General features: G+C 36.9%; 6 protein-coding genes across 8 annotated transcripts; 3 read left to right on the top strand and 3 right to left on the bottom strand.

Moving 5' to 3' along the window:
- The first annotated feature begins 56 nt into the window (after positions 1-56).
- On the top strand, positions 57-3810 carry IntS8 (integrator complex subunit 8). Its single transcript, XM_088029862.1, has 11 exons — positions 57-274; positions 324-735; positions 782-1223; positions 1295-1525; positions 1575-1818; positions 1866-2048; positions 2097-2312; positions 2419-2664; positions 2715-2967; positions 3070-3188; positions 3241-3810. Exons 1-11 carry the CDS (start codon positions 157-159, stop codon positions 3690-3692), a joined length of 2916 nt encoding a protein of 971 aa, XP_087885988.1. The 5' UTR covers positions 57-156; the 3' UTR covers positions 3693-3810.
- Positions 3698-5772, bottom strand: Sac1 (phosphatidylinositol-3-phosphatase SAC1). Its single transcript, XM_088029874.1, has 2 exons — positions 5611-5772; positions 3698-5559 (listed from the first exon to the last, which is right to left on the bottom strand). The coding sequence occupies exons 1-2, from the start codon at positions 5643-5645 to the stop codon at positions 3855-3857; spliced, it is 1740 nt and encodes a 579-aa protein (XP_087886000.1). The 5' UTR covers positions 5646-5772; the 3' UTR covers positions 3698-3854.
- Positions 5773-6036: 264 nt separating this feature from the next.
- On the bottom strand, positions 6037-7722 carry LOC148181031 (serine/threonine-protein phosphatase 2A regulatory subunit B'' subunit gamma-like). The gene is made up of 2 exons (XM_088029920.1): positions 7417-7722; positions 6037-7364 (listed from the first exon to the last, which is right to left on the bottom strand). Exons 1-2 carry the CDS (start codon positions 7460-7462, stop codon positions 6097-6099), a joined length of 1314 nt encoding a protein of 437 aa, XP_087886046.1. The 5' UTR covers positions 7463-7722; the 3' UTR covers positions 6037-6096.
- Positions 7723-7748: 26 nt separating this feature from the next.
- Positions 7749-9976, top strand: LOC148181030 (XK-related protein 7-like). Its single transcript, XM_088029885.1, has 2 exons — positions 7749-8025; positions 8082-9976. Exon 2 carries the CDS (start codon positions 8105-8107, stop codon positions 9842-9844), a length of 1740 nt encoding a protein of 579 aa, XP_087886011.1. The 5' UTR covers positions 7749-8025; positions 8082-8104; the 3' UTR covers positions 9845-9976.
- A 172-nt stretch (positions 9977-10148) lies between these two features.
- On the top strand, positions 10149-12291 carry Atac2 (Ada2a-containing complex component 2). 3 transcript variants are annotated; one of them, XM_088045475.1, is made up of 9 exons: positions 10149-10454; positions 10502-10639; positions 10692-10843; positions 10896-11086; positions 11133-11200; positions 11250-11428; positions 11478-11771; positions 11820-12001; positions 12047-12291. In XM_088045475.1, exons 1-9 carry the CDS (start codon positions 10240-10242, stop codon positions 12218-12220), a joined length of 1593 nt encoding a protein of 530 aa, XP_087901601.1. In that variant the 5' UTR covers positions 10149-10239; the 3' UTR covers positions 12221-12291. The 3 variants fall into 3 exon arrangements, with proteins under 3 accessions (XP_087901601.1, XP_087901607.1, XP_087901593.1); XM_088045481.1 differs by having other exon boundaries at positions 11478-12001; positions 12052-12291; XM_088045467.1 differs by having other exon boundaries at positions 11478-12001.
- Positions 11544-13076, bottom strand: MrgBP (MRG/MORF4L binding protein). The gene is made up of 2 exons (XM_088045493.1): positions 12906-13076; positions 11544-12858 (listed from the first exon to the last, which is right to left on the bottom strand). The coding sequence occupies exons 1-2, from the start codon at positions 12976-12978 to the stop codon at positions 12284-12286; spliced, it is 648 nt and encodes a 215-aa protein (XP_087901619.1). The 5' UTR covers positions 12979-13076; the 3' UTR covers positions 11544-12283.
- Positions 13077-20170: the final 7094 nt, after the last annotated feature.

The following is a 20170-nucleotide window of genomic DNA, read 5'->3' as shown; positions in this document are numbered from 1 at the left end:
AACCAAACCTGAAAAACGAGATGGAAAACTAAAAATAATTTTTCAAAAAACTTCAGTTACTTTATTTGCAAAGTTGGTAACCCTCAATGACATTTGAGTTTGACATGTAAATATAACCTCAGAAACTCTCAAACACCGAATAAAAAGTTTGAACAGATGGATGTTGATCTTCTACGACCGGGAACGGTCCCCATAGCCCCGGATACAGTGCTTTGGTTCGAATTTCTTCTTCACCAAGATCTTTTACTCAGCCATCTTCAGAAGCCCTCCCCAGGTAAGAATCCCTAAATTTCTTTACTTGCGGTTATAAACATTACTAACAGAACCCAGCCCCACGGAGTTGATCTCAAAGTTCTCAGACGCAATCTCTGACACATTAAGGAACAGATTAGATGGTGAAAATGGCGAAGTTATTGTAATAGAATCAATGCATGATAACATCAAACATCCAGCAAAAAACATTGCCCTAAAAATACTTACTCTAAAAGTAGCAGCTTTTATTAAATGGAATTTGGGCCAACTAAGACAGTTATCATTCAAGACCCAAATTCACTTGCTCCAAGATTTATTATACTTCACAAACAATAAAACTGTGGCTGAAATACCAAACATTGAGGTGGCAGAGGAGCGAGAGTCAATCCCACCGCCGTATTTGTTTGCCCTAATTGTTTATCACAGGTGGTTGCTTAATGTAACAATGCACAGAATCACTTCAAACTGGCAGATGAGGATGGGGTAATTAAATTCATTGTCATTTTATATTATAACTTTCTTTTTATAGAAACACAGAAATATCACCAGCTGAAGAAAACATAATCTGCTCCCATGAAAACGTTAAGAAAACTGTTGATTTTTTAACAAGTGCCCTAAGCTGGGATGAAATTCCTAAAATGTTAACATTTGACTGTTTCAAACTACCCACAGAGACTAATGATCTGGAATTTGATTGGTCATGTGCACAGACCATATCAAAGGAAGAGTTTTCCGCTCAGTTAAATTATGATTTGGGCACATTTTTCTTTTATAAAGAAGATTATACTTTAGCTAGAGAACATTTTCTTCAATGTTTAACTAGTTATAGAGCCATGCAAGACAACAGTGGCTTTGCTAATTTTAGCGAGATTATTCTGGAAGTGTATGTTAGGGCTTGCAGTGGCCCCGCAGAAGGTCAGAAAGGAAATTTATTGGAGCAATTAAACTTGTCCATTGTTAATCAATATACAGTGAGTGTTGCTTTTTCAAAAATTTTATTTAATGTTTTCAATTTACCTGATTTTAAATATTCTTTCAACAGGGAATAACCGCAATTTTGCAACAGGACAATATTCACCGCGAAATTCCCTTAGCACATCGTGTTAGTTTGGAATTGGACATTCAAGGGGCTCTTTCTAGTGGCACTTTTACTGTAGCCAAGGATCTTCTGTACAAAATTCGAGCTTTAAATATCGTACGGTGTGTTCTTGATCAAAAACCGACTCATCACTGTTCGCCTTCGTCTGTTAAAAATACAGAAATTTTGGTTTGGGTATTTGCTTCTTTGGTTGTGTTTCTTCTTGTTACATAAATTGTTCAAGGCTTTAGATGTTACTTGGAAATCCGTGGATGACACTGACAAGAAAGTTCTGAAAAAGTACTTCTTAGAGCTAGTTCTAAAGGGTCAGATTAGCGATCTGTTGTCAGTTATTCAAGTAAACGAGAATTTGTCGAAAATGTTTGATAAAGGTGACCTGCAGTACATTAAAAATTCAGAAACAGAAGTGGTGATCCCAGATTCTTTGTTCAAAACCAGCTGGACTTTATACGACTTTACAAAGAAACGTAAGTCGTGTTCACACTCCGATTTAGCATTCAATTGCGTATTGTAGGAAAACCTAAGTTGGAAATCAAACAATTGGAACAAGATTTAATCAACACTTATGACCACAAAGAAATCAGAGATTTATTGAAGAAGATCAGTTCAAATCAATTGGCTAGTAGTGTTTGGAATATTAATCCGCAATGGGACCTACCAATGCCTGTACAGTCTGTACTGAAAAGTTTGCCCAGAGGTATCTTATATTTCAATTTTATTACTTTGTTTTAACATGAATTTCCAGGTTTTCTTCAGGATTTTGCGTTTATCATGTTGGCAAAAGCTAGGGAGCAAATGCTGAATAAAGTTTGGAACTCTTCATTGGAACTGATGTTGATTTTAGATAAGGAACTAGGGTCCAGTAATGGCAATACAGCGAAGTTGTCAAGGTTGATTAGTTGGGAAATTTTATCGGTTCAAATAACGCAGTTGCTAGAGGAATGGCCAAAGAGTACGATAGGTAGGCATCCAGCTGAAACTCTTGTAGTTTGGACTACTTTTCCAAAACACGACTCGTGTAGATTAGGAAGAACGTAGAAATACCATTTTTTTTTAAATATTTTCAGACAAGATAGCACTTGCCAACGCCTGTGAAGTTTGCCTACAAACAAACAACGATTTAATATTACCTAGAACGGAAATAACAGAACAATGCGTTCTATGTTTACTGAATTTGGGCAGATGGGAATTCCTCGTCAATTTCGCCAAAAGCTGGCCATCGTTCGAAATAACTTCAGCAATCGCATTAGCGTGCCAAGAATTAATAAAACACAAAGGCAATAAAAAATTGCCAAAGAATTTATGGGAAATTGGTACAACTTGTTGTATTTTTGTATGTGCTGAAGCTAATGTAATTTTGCAGTGTTACCAATCTTCAGCCTTCCACCTCAACAATCAAAACGAGGTAATTCAGGAAATTCAGTGTTCCACGATGCACACGCTCCTATTACCAACTTAAAAAACAGTTTAATGGCCATTTTTTCAAAGTTGAGAGACTCTACTGTTTTGACCGTCGTCATTTCCATGTTAGCGAGACTGCATAATATCCTAAAGGATGAAACTTGTTTGGAAGTGCAAGTCGATTATGTCATGTTATGGCCCGCAGTAATCAGCAAGTAAGTTTTATGAAATTTATACCCATGCTACGGCTCGGTGCGTTTATCGGGCCTCGACATGATAATCACGAGAATTAACATGAATTGATTAATTTATTTTAGTGCCAATTCCTACAGTTTGAAAATTGCTTACGATATATTATCGCAAATGGTAATGCAGGGCTTACACTATTATCCAACAAACATTCCCTGGTTGAGACTCATGGGGGATATCAATTTTGGTAATAAAATTTCATCCCCAAACTTTAAAATAGCTAAACGATTTTATTTCAGCAAACTGCCACTACAGCGTTTCATTAAATTATTATCTCAAATCAATACTGATTTATAATGATTACTTTAACATCCCCGTGCGCCATGATGACCACGTTTTCAAAAGAATGATCAAATGTTGTGTGGCTTTAGGATGTCACACACAAGCAGCAGTTTTGTGTCAGTTTTTGGAGGAGCCGGATTATGCTTCAGCCTTCAGGATTTTGGGAGAACAAAAGTACTGCAATGATGCTGTGGATGCTTATTACCACTGCATCTGGGATACTAATATCTTGGAATATTTGATTCACGTCCATAATAAAAGAGGGGAATTCCAGAGGAGGAAATGTGCCACTCAAGTAATCGGCACTTTGGAGTTGAATTCTAATAATAACGAGGAAATCCAGAGGGAGGCGACGAATTTAAGGAAAAGCACGTTTTTGAGGGCGATGTGTAAACAGTACGTATTTTAGCTAACTCAACTGTTGAACTGTATATTAACAACTAGAGCTACAAAATGTAAAAATAATATTTAAAGTTACTTTTTTACCTTAATACAATTAAAAATAAAAATATACATACACCGTATAAAATCAACAGTTTAACAGACATAAAAAGAAGTTTGACTAGTTCAGCTAGGCTGATGTGAGTCGAGGCTTGTCGACAAACTCTGTTCCGTGTCTAAATATCGTGTACGCTGTAGCTGTCACCATTGAGCCCCAGAACAATAAATATAGAAGCGACTCTGTGGAATACTCTGTTGGGAATACAGCCGAAGCAACAAACATTGCAACAGCAACAAGAAATACAGACGGGAATGTAACGTAGCGCCAACCTCTTCCTACATTCAACGGCGACAAAACTTCGCAATGTCCGTGGAACAAGTCGATGCCGTCTTGTCTGAAACCGTCCGTCAAGTTATTTTTGTAATATCTTGTCAACGAATTAAGGCCATCTCTTAACATTCCAAGTTTTGTGCGCTTTCCGGTGCGAGTGTAGTCAGTTTTCAAGGCTCCAGTTCCCGAATATTGGGTACTTACAACGTCTGCATTATCTGCCCAAACATTCTTAAAAACGACTTCAAAGGACCCGTGGGGATCAAGTTTCTGGTTCGGTTTCAAAATGTGCAGTTTCTGTAAAACTGATTCCAAGTTCCGCCGAGCTAACATGCTTTGGACTACATTAGTTCGATCCAAGCAGTCCACGCAGTTGGTTCGAAATACACCTTCTTGAAGACAAGATAAGGAACCATCGCGTAACATTAGGAAGAACCCCATTTCGTCTTGATCTAATGCCACTCTATCGATTAAAATGGATAAACGATCCCATCTCATTTTACGGCATTCGTAATGGAAGTCAAATGGTTCGTAGCACACGCTCGGGTAGGCTAACGTTGCGATCGCTTCTTTAAACGATTTTTCCAATCGACCTTCAGCCCCCTTGTGGTCAATGAGATTCAGCAGGACTTGCTTCCCATATACCACAGCCACCATTTCTAAGTGTTTCTGACAGGCGGCGTAGTGCTCCTGGGGGTCAATTTCCAGTACTGTTGGTGGAGGTTTATAGCGCAAATCCGGCGATTGTGTCCAAAATAAAGGAATGGAGCCCCTGATTTGGACGAAACTCGCTCTATCCCCTTGGAATTCAACAATTTGTTCAGTTTCAACAAAATTTGCAACATTTCCGTCTTTATCAATGCCACGGCGATGCAATCTAGTACCAGCTCTCAAGCAACTGCGTCTCGAAATGATCGACCATGTAAAACTCTGTCCATTAATCACGCATTGATTGATGGAGATAAAACCATGGAGGAGAGGTAAGCAAAAATTGCGAAGCTCAGGCCGTTTAAAAGTCGATAATAAATAGCCGTTCCATACGAATCTTGCGTCAGCACGCTCCAAAAGGGACAATTTCCATGAATCGGGGCCAAAGTCATGCAACCGTTGGGTGGAGTGCGTTAAATCATAGCTATAACTAAAATAATAGTATGGAGTTGACAAAACTTGCTCTACCATGTTCAAATAAGTGTTATTGTCTGCAACTTGCTCTTGGGTTAGGTGCAACATGCTACGGGCGTAAGGCAACAACTCCGCTTTTGCTAGTCTCCATATCGCATGAGAGGCGATATTACCAACAAATTCCCGCTGAGTTACGATCACTAAGTAACGGCCAGCCAAAAGTTTGATTGAGCCAAGGAGACCACAAAAGTCTTTGCGACTACTAGTGGCAGGGACTTGGCCGACATTTCGATGTAAGGTGATGGTTTCGGATGGACGGTCAATTATTAAGAGTTCATCAGTGCCTTTTGGTTCTATGTAAAACTTCTCGGGGGTGACGTGCCTTCAAAGTAGGTATGAGGTGAATACCGAATACACATAAATAAGTACTTACAAAGTTAAATCGTTATACACATCAGAAGACGACATGGTTGTGATCACTCTTGTCTTTGTGAATAATTACCTACATTATTATTACCGAGGACGACTAAAATTTAAGATAAATTCAAGGTTACCCAATTGACATTTGACACATGTCACCCACTTTTAACTAACTGCGTTGCCAACATTGAAGTGCATGGAATGTAAGTTACGTAAAAGAGAAAAACACTTCTAAGAAAATCAGGGAAACCACTTTAAATTGAGTCATTGGTAGTTCTATCATTATTATTTTAAATTACAAAGCAAAATGATTGGCATTAATATTTTTTTCTCATCTAATGAGAAGGGGCAATCATTACCAACAAACCATAAAAACTCCCTACAAATTTGAATGATGAAGTAATTTTTCATTACACTTCGCCCTAACACTAGAAACCACTTTAATAAGCGCATTAAACTTTATTTAAATACTTTTTTCTGTTACAAACTTTTAGAATGTTCAGTCTTGCGACGGCTCAGCTGTCACTGCCTCGCGATTTTCATAGGCCCAGAATCGATGGAATTCAATTAGAATGCTCACAAAAGTATCACCCTGTCCACAAGTAATTAAATCATTCAAAGTAATTTTATCGGGATCCTTCGGTCTGACCATATCAAACAATTCGTCTTTGACATCTTCATAAGACACAGCTTCAGCTCCATGTGCCCTCATTTGGTCTTGAATAGCACGGAAAAAGTAATTTAAAGTGAATGCATCTAAATATCCCTGATTGTTAATGTCTAGGATTCGAAATATGAAAGCTAAAGCTTGAGGCTCGGCTCTATTTTCTAGCGCCAACACTAGATCTAGATACGTCTTGTAGTCCATCTCTCCTGAGTATGTTAGCAGTGTTTGAAAAACTCTATCTAGGAATGGTTGGGTTAGTGTTCCAGACCCATATCCAGCCAACTCCGATTTGTTCAACATTCCGTTATGATCTCTATCTAAATTCAAATAATGACCGTAAATTCGCAGAGCTGAAGGGATACTAAACCAGTTTTGCTCTTGCAATTCTTTGCTTAGATCTTCATCTCGCAGTTCAAGTAAATCGTCAAGAAATGAGCACGCTAAGATGTCTAAAATTCGTACTCTTCCAGCCCGTGCTCCATCCAAGAAAAACAAAAATTTGCGCACTGCTGTACAAACGTAAAAACTATAAAAAGATTTTTCTAAACCTTCAAGCTGGGGTAAAGTCGGTAGTAATTCCGTGATGTAATTCTCTAAATCAATTTCACTCAAATAGCCTTGTCCTGTTGTATCATAAATTGATAATCCTATCCTAGTTTGTTGTAACCAGACTTTACGCATCACGTAGTTGAAAAGAGACATTATTGAGACTCTGCCTTGGGCGTCCCCTTGTTGAAGTTTCGCAAAAACCACAGATGTGAAGTACGGCTTAACTTTAGGGTTCACCAATGAAATGACTTTTTGATAATCAGCATAAGTAATAAGCTGTTCATCTGGATAACTTTGATTCTGGTCCAGGATGACCCAAAGTTCTCTCAGTTCGTTACTATCCAAAAGATTCTGAGTCTTTCGTTTCAGTAGGTTAGAACGGCTTTCTTCCCTCAACTTTTGGCGAAGAGGCTCATCTTCTTTAGGTAATTTATTGAAAAAACGGGGAATTCCGCCATTTTCTTTCGGGGACTTGTTGATGTATTGTTGCATAAGCTTTTGAAAGTGTTCATCTTCTATTTTTTGCAACTCCTCGGACGGTTTTTTCATGTCTGAAAACAATACTTAGCGATGATTTAAAATTGTATGTATACTGGCAATTACCTGCGCTTTTTTCCAGTTTCGCTTTTATCAACGCTCTCAGATCCATTTCAAATAAAATCGTTGATACTTATTAAATTTCAAACAAATAAAAATATAATTCACAAAACTAACCATGAACTTGGAATGTCAACAAATTTCAAAAAATGTAGTAGCGGGAAGTGGCGAAAGTTACACTCTGTCGAGTCGGCGCTTCAAATTGTTTTTTTATTTTAGAAATTCCAGCTTCTCAAGCACGCATAATAAAAGAATTTTGAGTTTTGGGAAGCTTACCAGTCATACTATAATAAAATCTTGCGTCTGGTCGTGAAAAACTTTATGGTCATCTCGTGAAGTTCAACCGTGTTGTTAGCCACTACCGCATTCCTTTCTATCAAAACGATTTGCGCCACTGTGTCCTTTTAAATAAATTGTCAAATGTTAAGAATTCGCGGCGAAATTAATATTAAAATAAGTGTAATTTTGTGCCAGTTGCGTCTTTTTCCCGTAAAAATATTATGAAGATGTGGAATCCACCTGTTTGAGTTTGGTCGGCAGGTGTTAAAGGACCGTTTCAAGAATGAAAGGAGGTTAGGAATGCGGGCAATCGCCCAAGCAAATACAGCAGATCAAGTATGTAATGTGAATAATTCCATCGAAATTCGACTAATTTCTCCTTTTATTTGCAGCATGCGATGATTCGTTCAGAGTCATGGCAGAATTCTTGCCATTATGCGACCTCCTCTTCAATGTAGTCTCCTTAGCTGCATATTTTTGTGATTTTGTGTTCGACATCCTAGTAGTCTATGCATTATATGAACGAGGTTTGATGTTGCTGTTTGCACAATGTTTGGGGGCTATCGTCATCACAACTCTTGTTACACAAATACTCTCTCTTCATTGGTACCTCTCCAAAAAGCCCTCAGGAATACCAAAACTTTTTGTTATTCTGTTGCACGTGATGCAGTTGGGGGTGTTGTGGCGTTACGGTCGCCTTCTTGTACCTGTTCATTTATCTAGTGTAAAGCGGGAAGTTCGAGATTTGTGTATATTGCGATTAGTACATGGTTTTCTACAAGCAGCCCCAATGCTTCTTCTTCAACTAAGTCTTCTCCCAGGAACCAATGAGGGTCCACCTTCAAACCTAGTGACAGTTTCCGCCGCACTGTCTTTATTCTCAGTTTGTTGGTCTTTGGCTTCCTTCAGCAAACATGTACAAAGCGTGGATAGACTAGTATTGACATGGTTGGGGGTGGTATCTCAGTTATTATGGAGAGCAGGCACCGTCACCGCGCGGGCTCTCGCTCTTTCAGCGTACGCCGCAAGTTACCATTCTTGGATATTCCTAGTTTTGGCTCTTCATTGGGCTTGTATGTTTCTTTGGTTACTATCCCCAAAGAGCCCATTTCATGGACAAAGGGGCCGCAAATTGGGAGTGTGCGCGCTCATGGCTGCCATATACATTCTTGCCTACGTGAATCTCCAAGAAAAACCACATGGTCGCACTATGACAATATTTTACGTTGTGATGCTACTAGAAAACTGCCTTTTGGTTGGAGCATGGCTCGCCGCGGTTTGGGAAGTCCGTCCCCTTCACTGGGAACTCGTTCCTATCATCGTAGTAGTGCTGTTTACCATCGGAATTTTCTTCATGCTGTTATATTACAAATACTTCCACGTAAAAAGACTTTTGGAAAAACCCGCTGCGCCTCCTGGTGTGTTCAACTGTCGCTTCAGTAGCCCGTCCGCCGCCGCCCTTTATAGAAAAAAGAAGAAACCAACGAGTTTTGTCCCTCCTCCAGGCTTGGGCACCGTAGCGGTTCCCTTTTGGCGCCGTCCTCTACCTTCTTCAAGCGAAAATGAAGGCAGCAGTGTCGGCTCCAGAGTTAACATCCACCAGAAACTTCAAGAAAAGAAACAGAAACAACTTGCAGAGTTAAAGATAATAGAAGAAGAGATCAAACAAGGCAAGTTGGTTGGTCCAGAAGGTGCCGATCTTGATGATCGTCAACCTATTCCGAGAGCGAAACGACATGTGGAGCCCCATCTGTTAAGTTTGGCTTCTCTCAACAACCTAGCAAGTTATGGAGTGAATCTAAATAGAAGACCTCCTCCAAGGGCCCCGAGAAGTAGAACTCCAGAGTTACTACTAGCCCCTAGGTATTTATACTGCGACTGTATCGTCCCTCCAGAACCTGAAAATGTAGAGTTGCCAGGGACTCATGCCCCCTCTGATTTAGAAAGCCAAGTTTCTTTACCGCGCTCTTATACTTTGCCGAGGGAGTTCAAGTATTACAGGAGACAAAGAGCTGGAAGACCCATTCAGACTGTTGCGTCGACCAACAGTAGTGACGGCGATGTAGATTCCGCTGATGATGAATCAGACTGTAACCCTCCACCTGCAATGGTGCGACAGCTAAGAAGGCCTTTTAGGCACGAGACCAAGCTGTGAAGTTCAGCTTGATTTGTATATTTATATGTATTTTATAAGAATTTACATTGATTTTATACTATTTTTTACAAATTTAGACTTAAGGTTTTGTATTAAATTATATTTTTATATTGTAATATTTATTATTGTACATCACTATTATAATTATATTTTCTTATATTTTTTGTGAGCTTTTTTTTATTAGGTATCATTATGTAAGACCTAAATATGTCTGTGATAAGTACCTGAATTCCAGACATCAAAGATTTTACGTGTTAAAAGAACAAAATCAAAACTCAAATTTTGAAAAATCGCGCCTATATTACAGCCAATGACCATTCGCGATTTCACTTGTTTGCGTTTGTAAAAAGCCAGGTTATGTTGTTGTCAGTTTAAAAAAATGCCAAAAACTTAGAATGGACGAAAAATATTGCAAATACTGCACCCACAAACTGGAAGATTGCATCGATGAGGGCCTAACTTGCGTTTCTTGTTCTCAAAGTGTACATTTGCGCTGCCTAAGAACCGGAGCAGTGCCTGGTGCTCTCCAGGGCGATATTTTCTTTACTTTTACTTGCCAAGAGTGCTCAGAGTCGAGCAAAGAGGTCTTTGTCAGAGAAAAAATGTCTTGGTAACAATAAAATAATTTCAGCAACACTTTCTTTAACGTGATTTTAGGTTAAAAGTATTGGTTTTGGTGCTGTATCACTTGCAGGCTCGTAGCCCCGGTTTAGGAAGAAAAGGTTTTTTTCATTGGCGCAACCACGTCGCTTCTCTTATTGATAAAAACTGGGAAAGTCTTTTCCTTAAAGATTTGTATGTGGGGTACTTTTGATGTGATCAAAGTTAATAATCTAGAAGTTTACAGTAAAAAGAAGAAAAAGTGGGTAGGTACTGTTGCTGGGACTTTGTCACACTTCAGTACTTACTTTTTTAAATCAGGGACTGCTGTAGTGAATGAGCCAGCATGGTGGGCTTTGATGTACCCCAAGTTGACCCCAAATCTCATATGTAATATGTGTAAGAAAGTTTATTTCTTATAAATAGAAGATACTGAAAAAAACTATTCTAGACGCGGCCTTTACAAACGAAAAGCAGAAGATAAAACTTTTAAAAATGTCTATTTCTGATGGAGAATTATTTACACAAATTTTACACAAATACGTGAAAAATGAAGACCTATTGACCTCGCTTTATGCCATAGAATCCTCGAGCGCACCTGAGTCAGCGGAAAAATCGGCTGCTGACGAAGATGCAAAAAAAGTAAAAACATGTCTAAACACAAAGAATTATTAACAATGTATTTTAGGGTGTGAAGCACTTCGCAGTCAACAAAAGGAAGAGTCTTTTACCTACATTTGAAAGCACTTCCAAAAAGTGAGTTGCATAGTTGTTATTCCCCTTTAGTAACTCTTAAGAATTTAAGATTGAAGAAAAATTCGAACGTATTTTCCAATCTCGGCGATGATCTAACTGCTTCTTGTCTAAAACAAAGTGAATCTAGCTCCAATGATGATGATAATGTTAAAAGCAAGCCTCCAGATGATCAGAAGAAGGAAGTTAAAATCCTAGATCCTTTATGCCACTACAATACTTCTTTAAGCAGTAAATTGTGACAATTAAACTGGCGCAGCTTTTTATGGTCTAATTTTAGACGCCGCGAAGCAGAAATGGAGCCAGATGAAGGCCAGGTTGATGGGTGGTGCAAGAAAAGAAATGATTCTGTCGCCTTACAGCAGTATTTATTTAAAACCTTACATTAGAAGAGATACTGAAACTTATCCAGCTTGGTTACGCTTAATGGCGGAAGTACAAATGAAAGCAAACGACAAAAATGATGGATATGTTTTACCACCAAGAGCCCCCATTGACTACACTTATGTACAACCTGAACATATTCCCGCCATCAACAGTCTTTGCAACAACTACTTTTGGTCTGGAATTGACTGTAAGTTAAAACCGCTGCCAAAACTAAAATTATTGACCGTTTTTCTAGTGACTGAATGTCTTCAATATCCAGACTTTAGTTGTGTAGTTATGTACAAGAAATTGATTGTTGGTTTTGCCTTCATAGTACCTAATGTAAAGTACACCGAAAATTATGTTTCCTTCATTTTTACCAGACCTGGATGGAGAAATGTAGGGATAGGCAAATTTATGTTGTACCATTTGATACAGGTATGCAAAAATGTGTAAAAATAGATTTTTATGAGGATTTTCTAGACTAGTCTTGGCAAAGATATCACGCTGCACGTTTCCATCAACAACCCGGCCCTGTTCTTGTACCAAAAATTTGGTTTTAAAGTGGAATCTGTGGTTTTAGGTTTTTATGAAAAGTACATTCGCAACGAAACAGGCGAGTCAAAACATGCGTTTTTTTGTCGACTGGAAAGGTGATCGTCGCTAAGTTTTATCATGAGGCACTTTATAACATTTATCCTAATTTAAAATAAATACATTTTAAATTCTCCGTCTTTTTGCTGCCGGTGGTGTGGCTGGTATAGGACTAGATTTACCGCTGGACCCTGAATCGTCTGGTTTTAGGCTACCCCTAGTAGGCCTCTTTGCTGGTTTAGGAGTGTCATCTTTTTTTGTTTTACTCTCTTCCTTTGGTGTGTTATTGCTACCCTTACCTTTACTTTTATTCTTTTCAGGTTCTTTTTTCAGTTCTTTTTTAGAGTTCGCAGGGGTTTTCTCCTTACTATCTTTACTATCTCTTCTCTGTACTTCTTTTGTGGGGCGCACAGGCGTCTTGTCTTCCTTCTTCACTTCTTTTAGTGACTTTGGAGTCTCCCGTCCTTTTTGAATTGATTTTTTATCATCTTCCTTCTTCGCCAGCAACGACCCAAACTCATTTTCTGGTAACATGAAGTCTTTTTCATTATTAGGAAAAGGAATCGATTCACTCTCATCTAAAGCTTCTAAATTATACATTGTTTCCAGATGAGCCCAAACTTTAGCGGAGCTAATCTCTTTTTGGAAGTTTTCAGCAAATTTATCACAGATGAAAGCCATTTGGAAATATTTGTTCACACCTTGAAGAGATGCTTAGTTTGTTGAGGTTAGGTTCACAGATACATACCAACGGGTTTATGGCCCACCATAGATTCTAGGAGTTGGCCTTCGTTAATCACAGTCCACTCAAACTCGTCCATTTGTTGTAGAATTCCCTTTATCCTATAAATAAATTCTAAAATCCGGTGCGTAAAAAGCAAGACTTGACATTTGTTTATAGAGGGAGTTTCAGGCGTTTTTAAAAAGCGCGAATTTTTAAATTTTATTTTATTATTTGTATGTTTATTTTACTATGTATTTATTATTTCATCTACCAGTAAAAAAACTTGATTGTATAGTTTTATTACAAATTAAAACATTTTGTTCAGGCAACCCTCAATATGTGTGTGTTTATTTGTACGTCTAATCAATAGTTGACATCAAATCAAATTTTAATCAATGTTTAAAGGATAAATAATAATGAGAAATTTAATCATTAATTACTTACTGTGTGCAGCAAAGCAATGTAAATTATATTTTTTTTAGATAACTGTCGAGTAACTAATTAATTGAAAATATCGTGTGCAGTAATGAAATATTCCAAATTTTGCACATTCCAAGTAACAGCTCATAATTAAAGATTTTAAATGTTTTTATCTCTGCTGCAGTGTCAAGTTTAAAGTTTTTTTTATTACAATTGTTGTTTTTTAAAACTTTTTTTACTAAATTCGTATACGAATCTGTTTGGGATTTAGACCTCAGGCCCGGAAACCTTGAAGTGCAATTAAAATTCGATCATTGATGATTAAAATGTGGCTGCAATTAACCTGATTAAAACGACAAATTAGAGAACTGTTTATTTTTGAATTGATGTACAACTTAAATATTAATTGATTTAGTATCATTCATTAAACGACTTTTTCAAATATTGAAATTGAATACAAAACTGTTAAATTGTAATAAAATTTCGATAAATCGACTTTTAGTTTTTTACAGTATTGATATGTTTTTAATTGCCAGACTTACTACCTTGTTTATTCAAATTAAAATTTATGTGCATGTATTGATAATTTCACTTTTTTCTTGTTCTTCCGGAATTGCTGGCTACAGAGAAAGAAACTTAATGCTTTGTTTTGTTATTACAAAATATGGTTAGGTCGCCGTTTTTCTCGTTATAATATGAATGATTGGCGAAAGGTTTTTGTATCGCATTTCAAGTTGTGTATCTTCCTCCAAATAACGTGGTAATAAAAAACTCTTGCATCACCATCAGACTGGAACCGACAGATCCGGACTCAGAAGAGACCATTGCGGTTGTCCATTCTGCTCACATCTCGCCTCTTTTGGCCGTCACCGTGCTTAGAATATTTGGAAAGTATGTGTTGCCCCAGAGGCGCTCGTTCCGAGCCCAAATAAATAAACAAGACATCCCGGAACTGAATTAGCCGCTCCGGTGAAATGGAGTCTTCGGTTCAACGTTCTCGTTGCGGTCATTGCCTGGTATCTTGTCAGCCGGCTCTTCTGCAGCACCGGTATATAATCCAACGTTGCCTTGTTCAGCCTTGCCACATTCACCAAGAACCGACAAAGATGGAAGAAAAAAGAGCCAAAAATCGCCCTATTCAAGCCCCTTCGTGAACGCTAGAGGCAGAAGCTTTATGTAATGGCGAGTTTTGTTTATTTTGCAATTACCAAAGAGGCTGGGGCCCACGTTTTTGGTAATTAAATGCACGAAAAAAGAATGATCCGATTTCGATGAGGTTCTTGGAACGCTCACTTCCTCGAGGAAAGGGGTCATGTGTTTTTGGAATTTGAATTTTTACCCACGGTTTCGTACAATAATCCAAGCATGACTTGTGTTTATGGATGGTGTGACATTATGACCTTTGCTCTATTTTTGAGACACCTTCGGAATTATACGATTTTATCGATTGTGTGGAAATGCAAAAGGAATATTTTTTCTTTTGTTCTAGAACAAAATTGTGTGACTTTGCAATTGATTGTTTGGTTCCACTGAGTACATATATTATGAGCAACTTTTTTCAGTGTTTTCTTTGTGCCTGAGTATTTAATTTTCTATGGATTTTGCCAAGCAAGATCAACAACGAATGTTTGTTGGCAAAATAGTCAATCATTTACATTACGGTAAATATTAGAGCCACGCTCTTTTGCAGCTCCCACACCATGAAAAAGTGTTAAGCAAACTTTTGCTGTTTGGCGTCTTGGTAGTATTTTTGTGTATTTTACTGCCTGTTACGTAACATTATTTTATCCACACATACCATTTTTATAACTGTACAAGGGCATTTACGTACTCATTCAAACATCCGCATTTTTTTAAACGAATGATTCAATTTTTATGTGAACTTGGTAAAGAAGTAATTAATTTAAAGTAAGTACTAGTAAATTTAAAGAGAAAACATCTTAATAGTTTGAAATTGGCACACACCAAACGACAGATTTTAGATATTTAGCACCTAGTTATTTGCAACAGATTTTAGAAGCGATAAACATGGTGTTGTGGAAACGACAATCTCATTTGCTGAACATCAAATGCGGATCTTGATAATGAGCAAATGCTAATTTTCTTGATTCGTTGATAATATGCTATTTTACATTGATCAAAATTGTTTGATTTTTTGCAGTTGATTAAATTGGATAAAATTGAATGTTGTCACGAGACAAATTCGGAGCTTTATCCTTAGTCTTTTTACTGCTGGTCAGGTTTTGGATTATATTTACCACTGATCCCTTCAATCGTATGGCCACCTTGTGTTGTGTTAATTTTTTCGCCACTTTAGTATGTTATTTACTCTTACCTTTATCTTTGCTGGCTTTCTTCGTTTTTTTTCTGTTCTTTTGAGAAATCGCAAAAATCTTGATTTCAGTTTTGTATTTTTTTGAAGCATACAATTTTTTGCTCGTTATCCAAATTATGATTCTGTATGGTCACATGATTTTTGCATTGCACAATAGTATTTAAGTTACAAGCATTACAAGTTGACCAATCAGCGCATCTGCGTGCAATATGAGGCAGGTTACTTAACAACAAAACACTATCTAATGATTTACGCGCTGTGATTGCTTCTCATTCAAAAACAATAACTTTTTTATTTTTCAAAAGTAGTCTTAAAATGCTGTTTTTGTTAATGGTTTGTAGTAGGTATCGTTCTTTTCTGCAGCATCTAAGTACTTCCTCATTAGACATGCGATAAAGCCAGTCTATTCAGTAACGACCTTCAAGCTCTACGACTCACATCTTCACTGATAAATGCCAATTCAACCGGAATTAAAGAATTAAATTCTTAATCAATGCCGCTAATAGGAAAAAACTGTCCCTAACACTTTTGGGAGTGTTTCCCACATTCATATGGATTTACCAATTGATATTGCTTTATCGTTAGGAAATTCCTTATTATGCATTTTAATTACACAAACAGCTGCACGCTGGATTACGTATATTTATATTTTATTAGTTAGTAATAGAATTTTGTTAATACAGGTGTCCTAGAACTCAGGGCCCATAGAGCAAGGGAGGTGCCGCCAGCAACACAGATGGTAAATTTCAAAACAAAAATTGAATAAGTTTAATAGTATTTGAGAAAGGATAAAGATTTAACAACCAATCCCGGTAGCTTATTTTAACGATGAAATAAAATATCCTAGGCAACGAGAGTGTTATGTTCATCTGACCAATGAATGGTAGTATGTGTCCATTAGTTACCGATTTTTAAATACTGTTTTGCTTCGAAATTGGCTACCGGTTTTTTTTGCCTAAAAAATTTTTGTTTCGAAATTTTGCTTCATAAATTGTTGCCTCCATAAGCCTTTTTTCTCTGGGTCACGAGTTGTGGGACATCCTGTATAAACTATGTATTGTTCAATTAAAGATCGCTTTATTGCTGCATGAAAGAGAATGACCGGAACTGTTCAAATAGGCTCAAATAATTTCATTTCAATCAAAGTTTATGAATATTGTAATGAATATCTATGCAAATTTCATTTTCAATAATTAATACCTTTAGGTATGCAGCTTTGAATACTAAGACAAAACTAATAGGAAATTTTTACATGCTAATATGTATATTGAAATGTTTGAAATACTAGAAATATTTATTTTTGTTTAGAACAACATCCGCAGTTATACAGGGAGTTATGTAAGTAAAGCGGCAATCTTGAAAATCATTGAAAGAGATTTACGTGAAAATTTTCTCTTTTTAACTAATCAAGACTAGAAATTTTTTTATTAAAGATCTGACTGAAAAAATGGATAATATATTACGTACGCTTATGTCACGTTTGACATGTGAGACGTTTTCCAGGAAGTTACTTGATTTCTTAAATTTGATTTTAATGTTAATTTGTGAGTTCTAAACTGAAGTCTGCGCAAGTCAGGAATTATGACCAGGAATTATGACGTCGCTGTTTCAAAGTTATAGACTTTTAACTTTGTTTTGCATAAATTTTGTCCCTGTTTTCAACGGACATAACTTAAGTACACAATACTTCATCATTTTCTTTATCATTATTTTTTTTTTGTCGGGTTTTCTTTCAAATATTAAAATTTTATAATTTCGCCACTAGTTTCAGCTGGAAACAGCTATTGTTTAGAAGCAAACTTGGTAAAATTTATGGAGATTTTCATAACTCGTTTTGAATAATTAAATCCAGTTTGTAACGGACTGTTTCAATTAAAGCCCAAACTACATAATTATAATTAGTAAACCAGAAAGTCATTTTCTGAAAACTGGTATTATCTGGGCTAAATTAAATACCTACACTTTAAAACCATAGTACAACGTGTTAGTGTTAATCTGTCTTGTTAAAACTGACTGATTAAGTTGAATTTGCCATCATAACACTGAATATTTTTTCCGGGACTTTGTACCTACATGGTGAAGAAAGTTCCGTTATTTTTCATTTTTCCTGCAAAGTTCATCACCATCATTGATTTTTTTCGCACAGGTGAAACTTGCATTGTGCGTTGTTAATGCGTCGTCTTCATTTGCAGATCTTCAACACAATAGCAATTATTGACTTTACTGTAATCCCGGGGCTAAATCTCTCAATACAAATCGAACAAACATTTCTATAGCTTTCCTAACAGTTATCGCCTCGTTCCAACAAAAGGAACCCGTTCGCCAACATTAGGATTTCAATGGCATTGGTATCAGCCCAAACAATATTTCTTGGATGTTTTATCGCCAGATTCGGAAGAGATATAAAAACTTTGTAGCCGCTTAAGAATTTATACTCCGGAAAAGTCTCCATGAAATTACAAGCAATTCGGGTTCTAATGGACGTGTTTATTGTAATAACTGTGCATCATAATAAGTCGTGACGCCAGGAGTCTTTGAATTTTAATAAGAGTGACGTGAAGTTCGTCGGGGAAATTGTTGCAAAGGAGATGATAATAAAAATATTGTTACAGTTGGATAGATTTTATGAATTTCCAAAAAAACTATGGTGAATTTGGTCGGAGGTACGACCTCAGGTGTTAGAGACTTCCATTAGCAACAATTAGTTTCAGCAGGAATTTTTCTGTCACGCTTGGCACCCTTATGGCAAAAAGTCGCGATCACTGGCACAAATCGACTTTTCTGAATGCAGCTTTTATGACATCGATTAGGTAAGAGAACGATTTATGCCGTTTAATGTCTTGTATTAGAGTGTGTGACCTTCGCAGCTATGCAGGTACCTGCACTGTCTGCATACAGGTGTGGTTGAGTCCCACTTCGAAAGTTGGATATTTTAACGGAAAAGAGAACCGATTCCGAGAATGTGGAGTGTTCTTCAGCGGCCTTAGACGCGACAACGTCGCATGTTTTTGACTTGTGTAATATGAAAAGTCATGGAACAGTTGACAACGTCCAATCACGTGCTATTGCGACGAGGCGTTTAACCAATAGCGAGTTTTTCTTCGTTTCTGCCACTACTCAAACACGCAGTGAAAAGTTTGGGATAATTTATGCAATGGTACCGTTGCACGGCGATGTGTAAAAGTTCAAGCGTTATAGCACCTGCAGGAAGATGAGGAGCAACGCTAAAATGTTGTTATTAATTACAATCGGAACAAATGCAAATTTTCCATCGTTGCAAAATTGCAGCTAAATGAGATTAAAATCACCATCGCCGAATTGGTTCATTGTCGATGTTGTGCAAAGGCTCTCGACCTCGTCTAACATTTCTTTGATTGCCACAGTAACTGTCTCTAGGTGTCAAAAAAACGCAGGAAAGCATGATTCACGCTTAAAAACCACATCACCAAGAAAATTCCTCATTGTGGTTGCTTCAGCACTTCTTGATGAACCATCCCAACGCCATGCCATTATAAAAATAGACTATTATAGACATTGTGCTGACTCACCCTGTATTAGTTTTGCATCGCTATGAGCGTCCTTTTTAGATTTATAAATATCAATATTGGCCTGGTACTAGCGGACAGCGTCTTTTGTTCTCTTGATTTTCAGTCGCAGTTAATTTTACTGTTGTCTTTTTTCTTTGCCTTTATGTTCTTTTGTTCCGTTGTTTCTAAACTTGTGACCTTTTATTTCAGTGTGGAAAAATGATCAATCATCATTATTGAAGTGCCAAACATGAAATTTAATTGTTTTAGGGGTTTACCAACACAGCTGATGGTCACGATTATGTAATTTAATCACTGAAAGTTAAAAATAATGATGTTTTGATGAGCGCATTTGGGATAATGCTGGTTTAAATGAAGAATCAATAATGGGATTTTACTGTTATACGTCTGTAATTTTTGTTTTCTTTGGCATATTGAGAACAATTTTTTTACCGGTTCTTCATGATTGCAGCCCATTTTTTGCATTGATGGACCCATTTGCAACTGTTCTTCGCTGAAGGTTTTTAATTTTTTTAAATTAAACTACGTTATAATTTATTTTGGAAATTACAAGTTTTGAAGACTGGTACAACTTTACAAATTAAAAAATTAGAGCACTAGAAATAGTTACCTTGAACAGTGTGTCTAACATTTTCGTTTGTGAAAGCAATTAAACATTTTTGAAGCGAAATCGAACTGCATGGTTACAACTGTGTATGAAAATTGAAAAAATAGTTCCATATAAGGATTAAAAAATGTTAGAAACTTTTTCATTTGATTTCGAACTTTGGGCGCTAAATAAAACAGATTTACTACGACTAATGTTTACTTTTCTTCTATGCAAAATATGACGCTATAAATTTAAATACTGTTTCAAGCAATGATGATTTGCAGATTCAAGAGTCTCTGTCATTGTGCGCCCACCCAGTCAGTCTGAACTCTCTTATAAATAAATTATTTTGACCAACAAAGACATTTTTGTCTGGGAAGCTATTATTTACAAGCTA

Source organism: Gnatocerus cornutus, chromosome 1 (genome assembly GCF_029298725.1).
Source record: "Gnatocerus cornutus isolate USDA-ARS CGAHR chromosome 1, icGnaCorn1.1, whole genome shotgun sequence".
NCBI classification, from domain to species: Eukaryota; Metazoa; Arthropoda; class Insecta; order Coleoptera; family Tenebrionidae; genus Gnatocerus; species Gnatocerus cornutus.
Note: the sequence above shows the minus strand (reverse complement) of the source record. Positions and strands in the feature narration are given on the sequence as shown.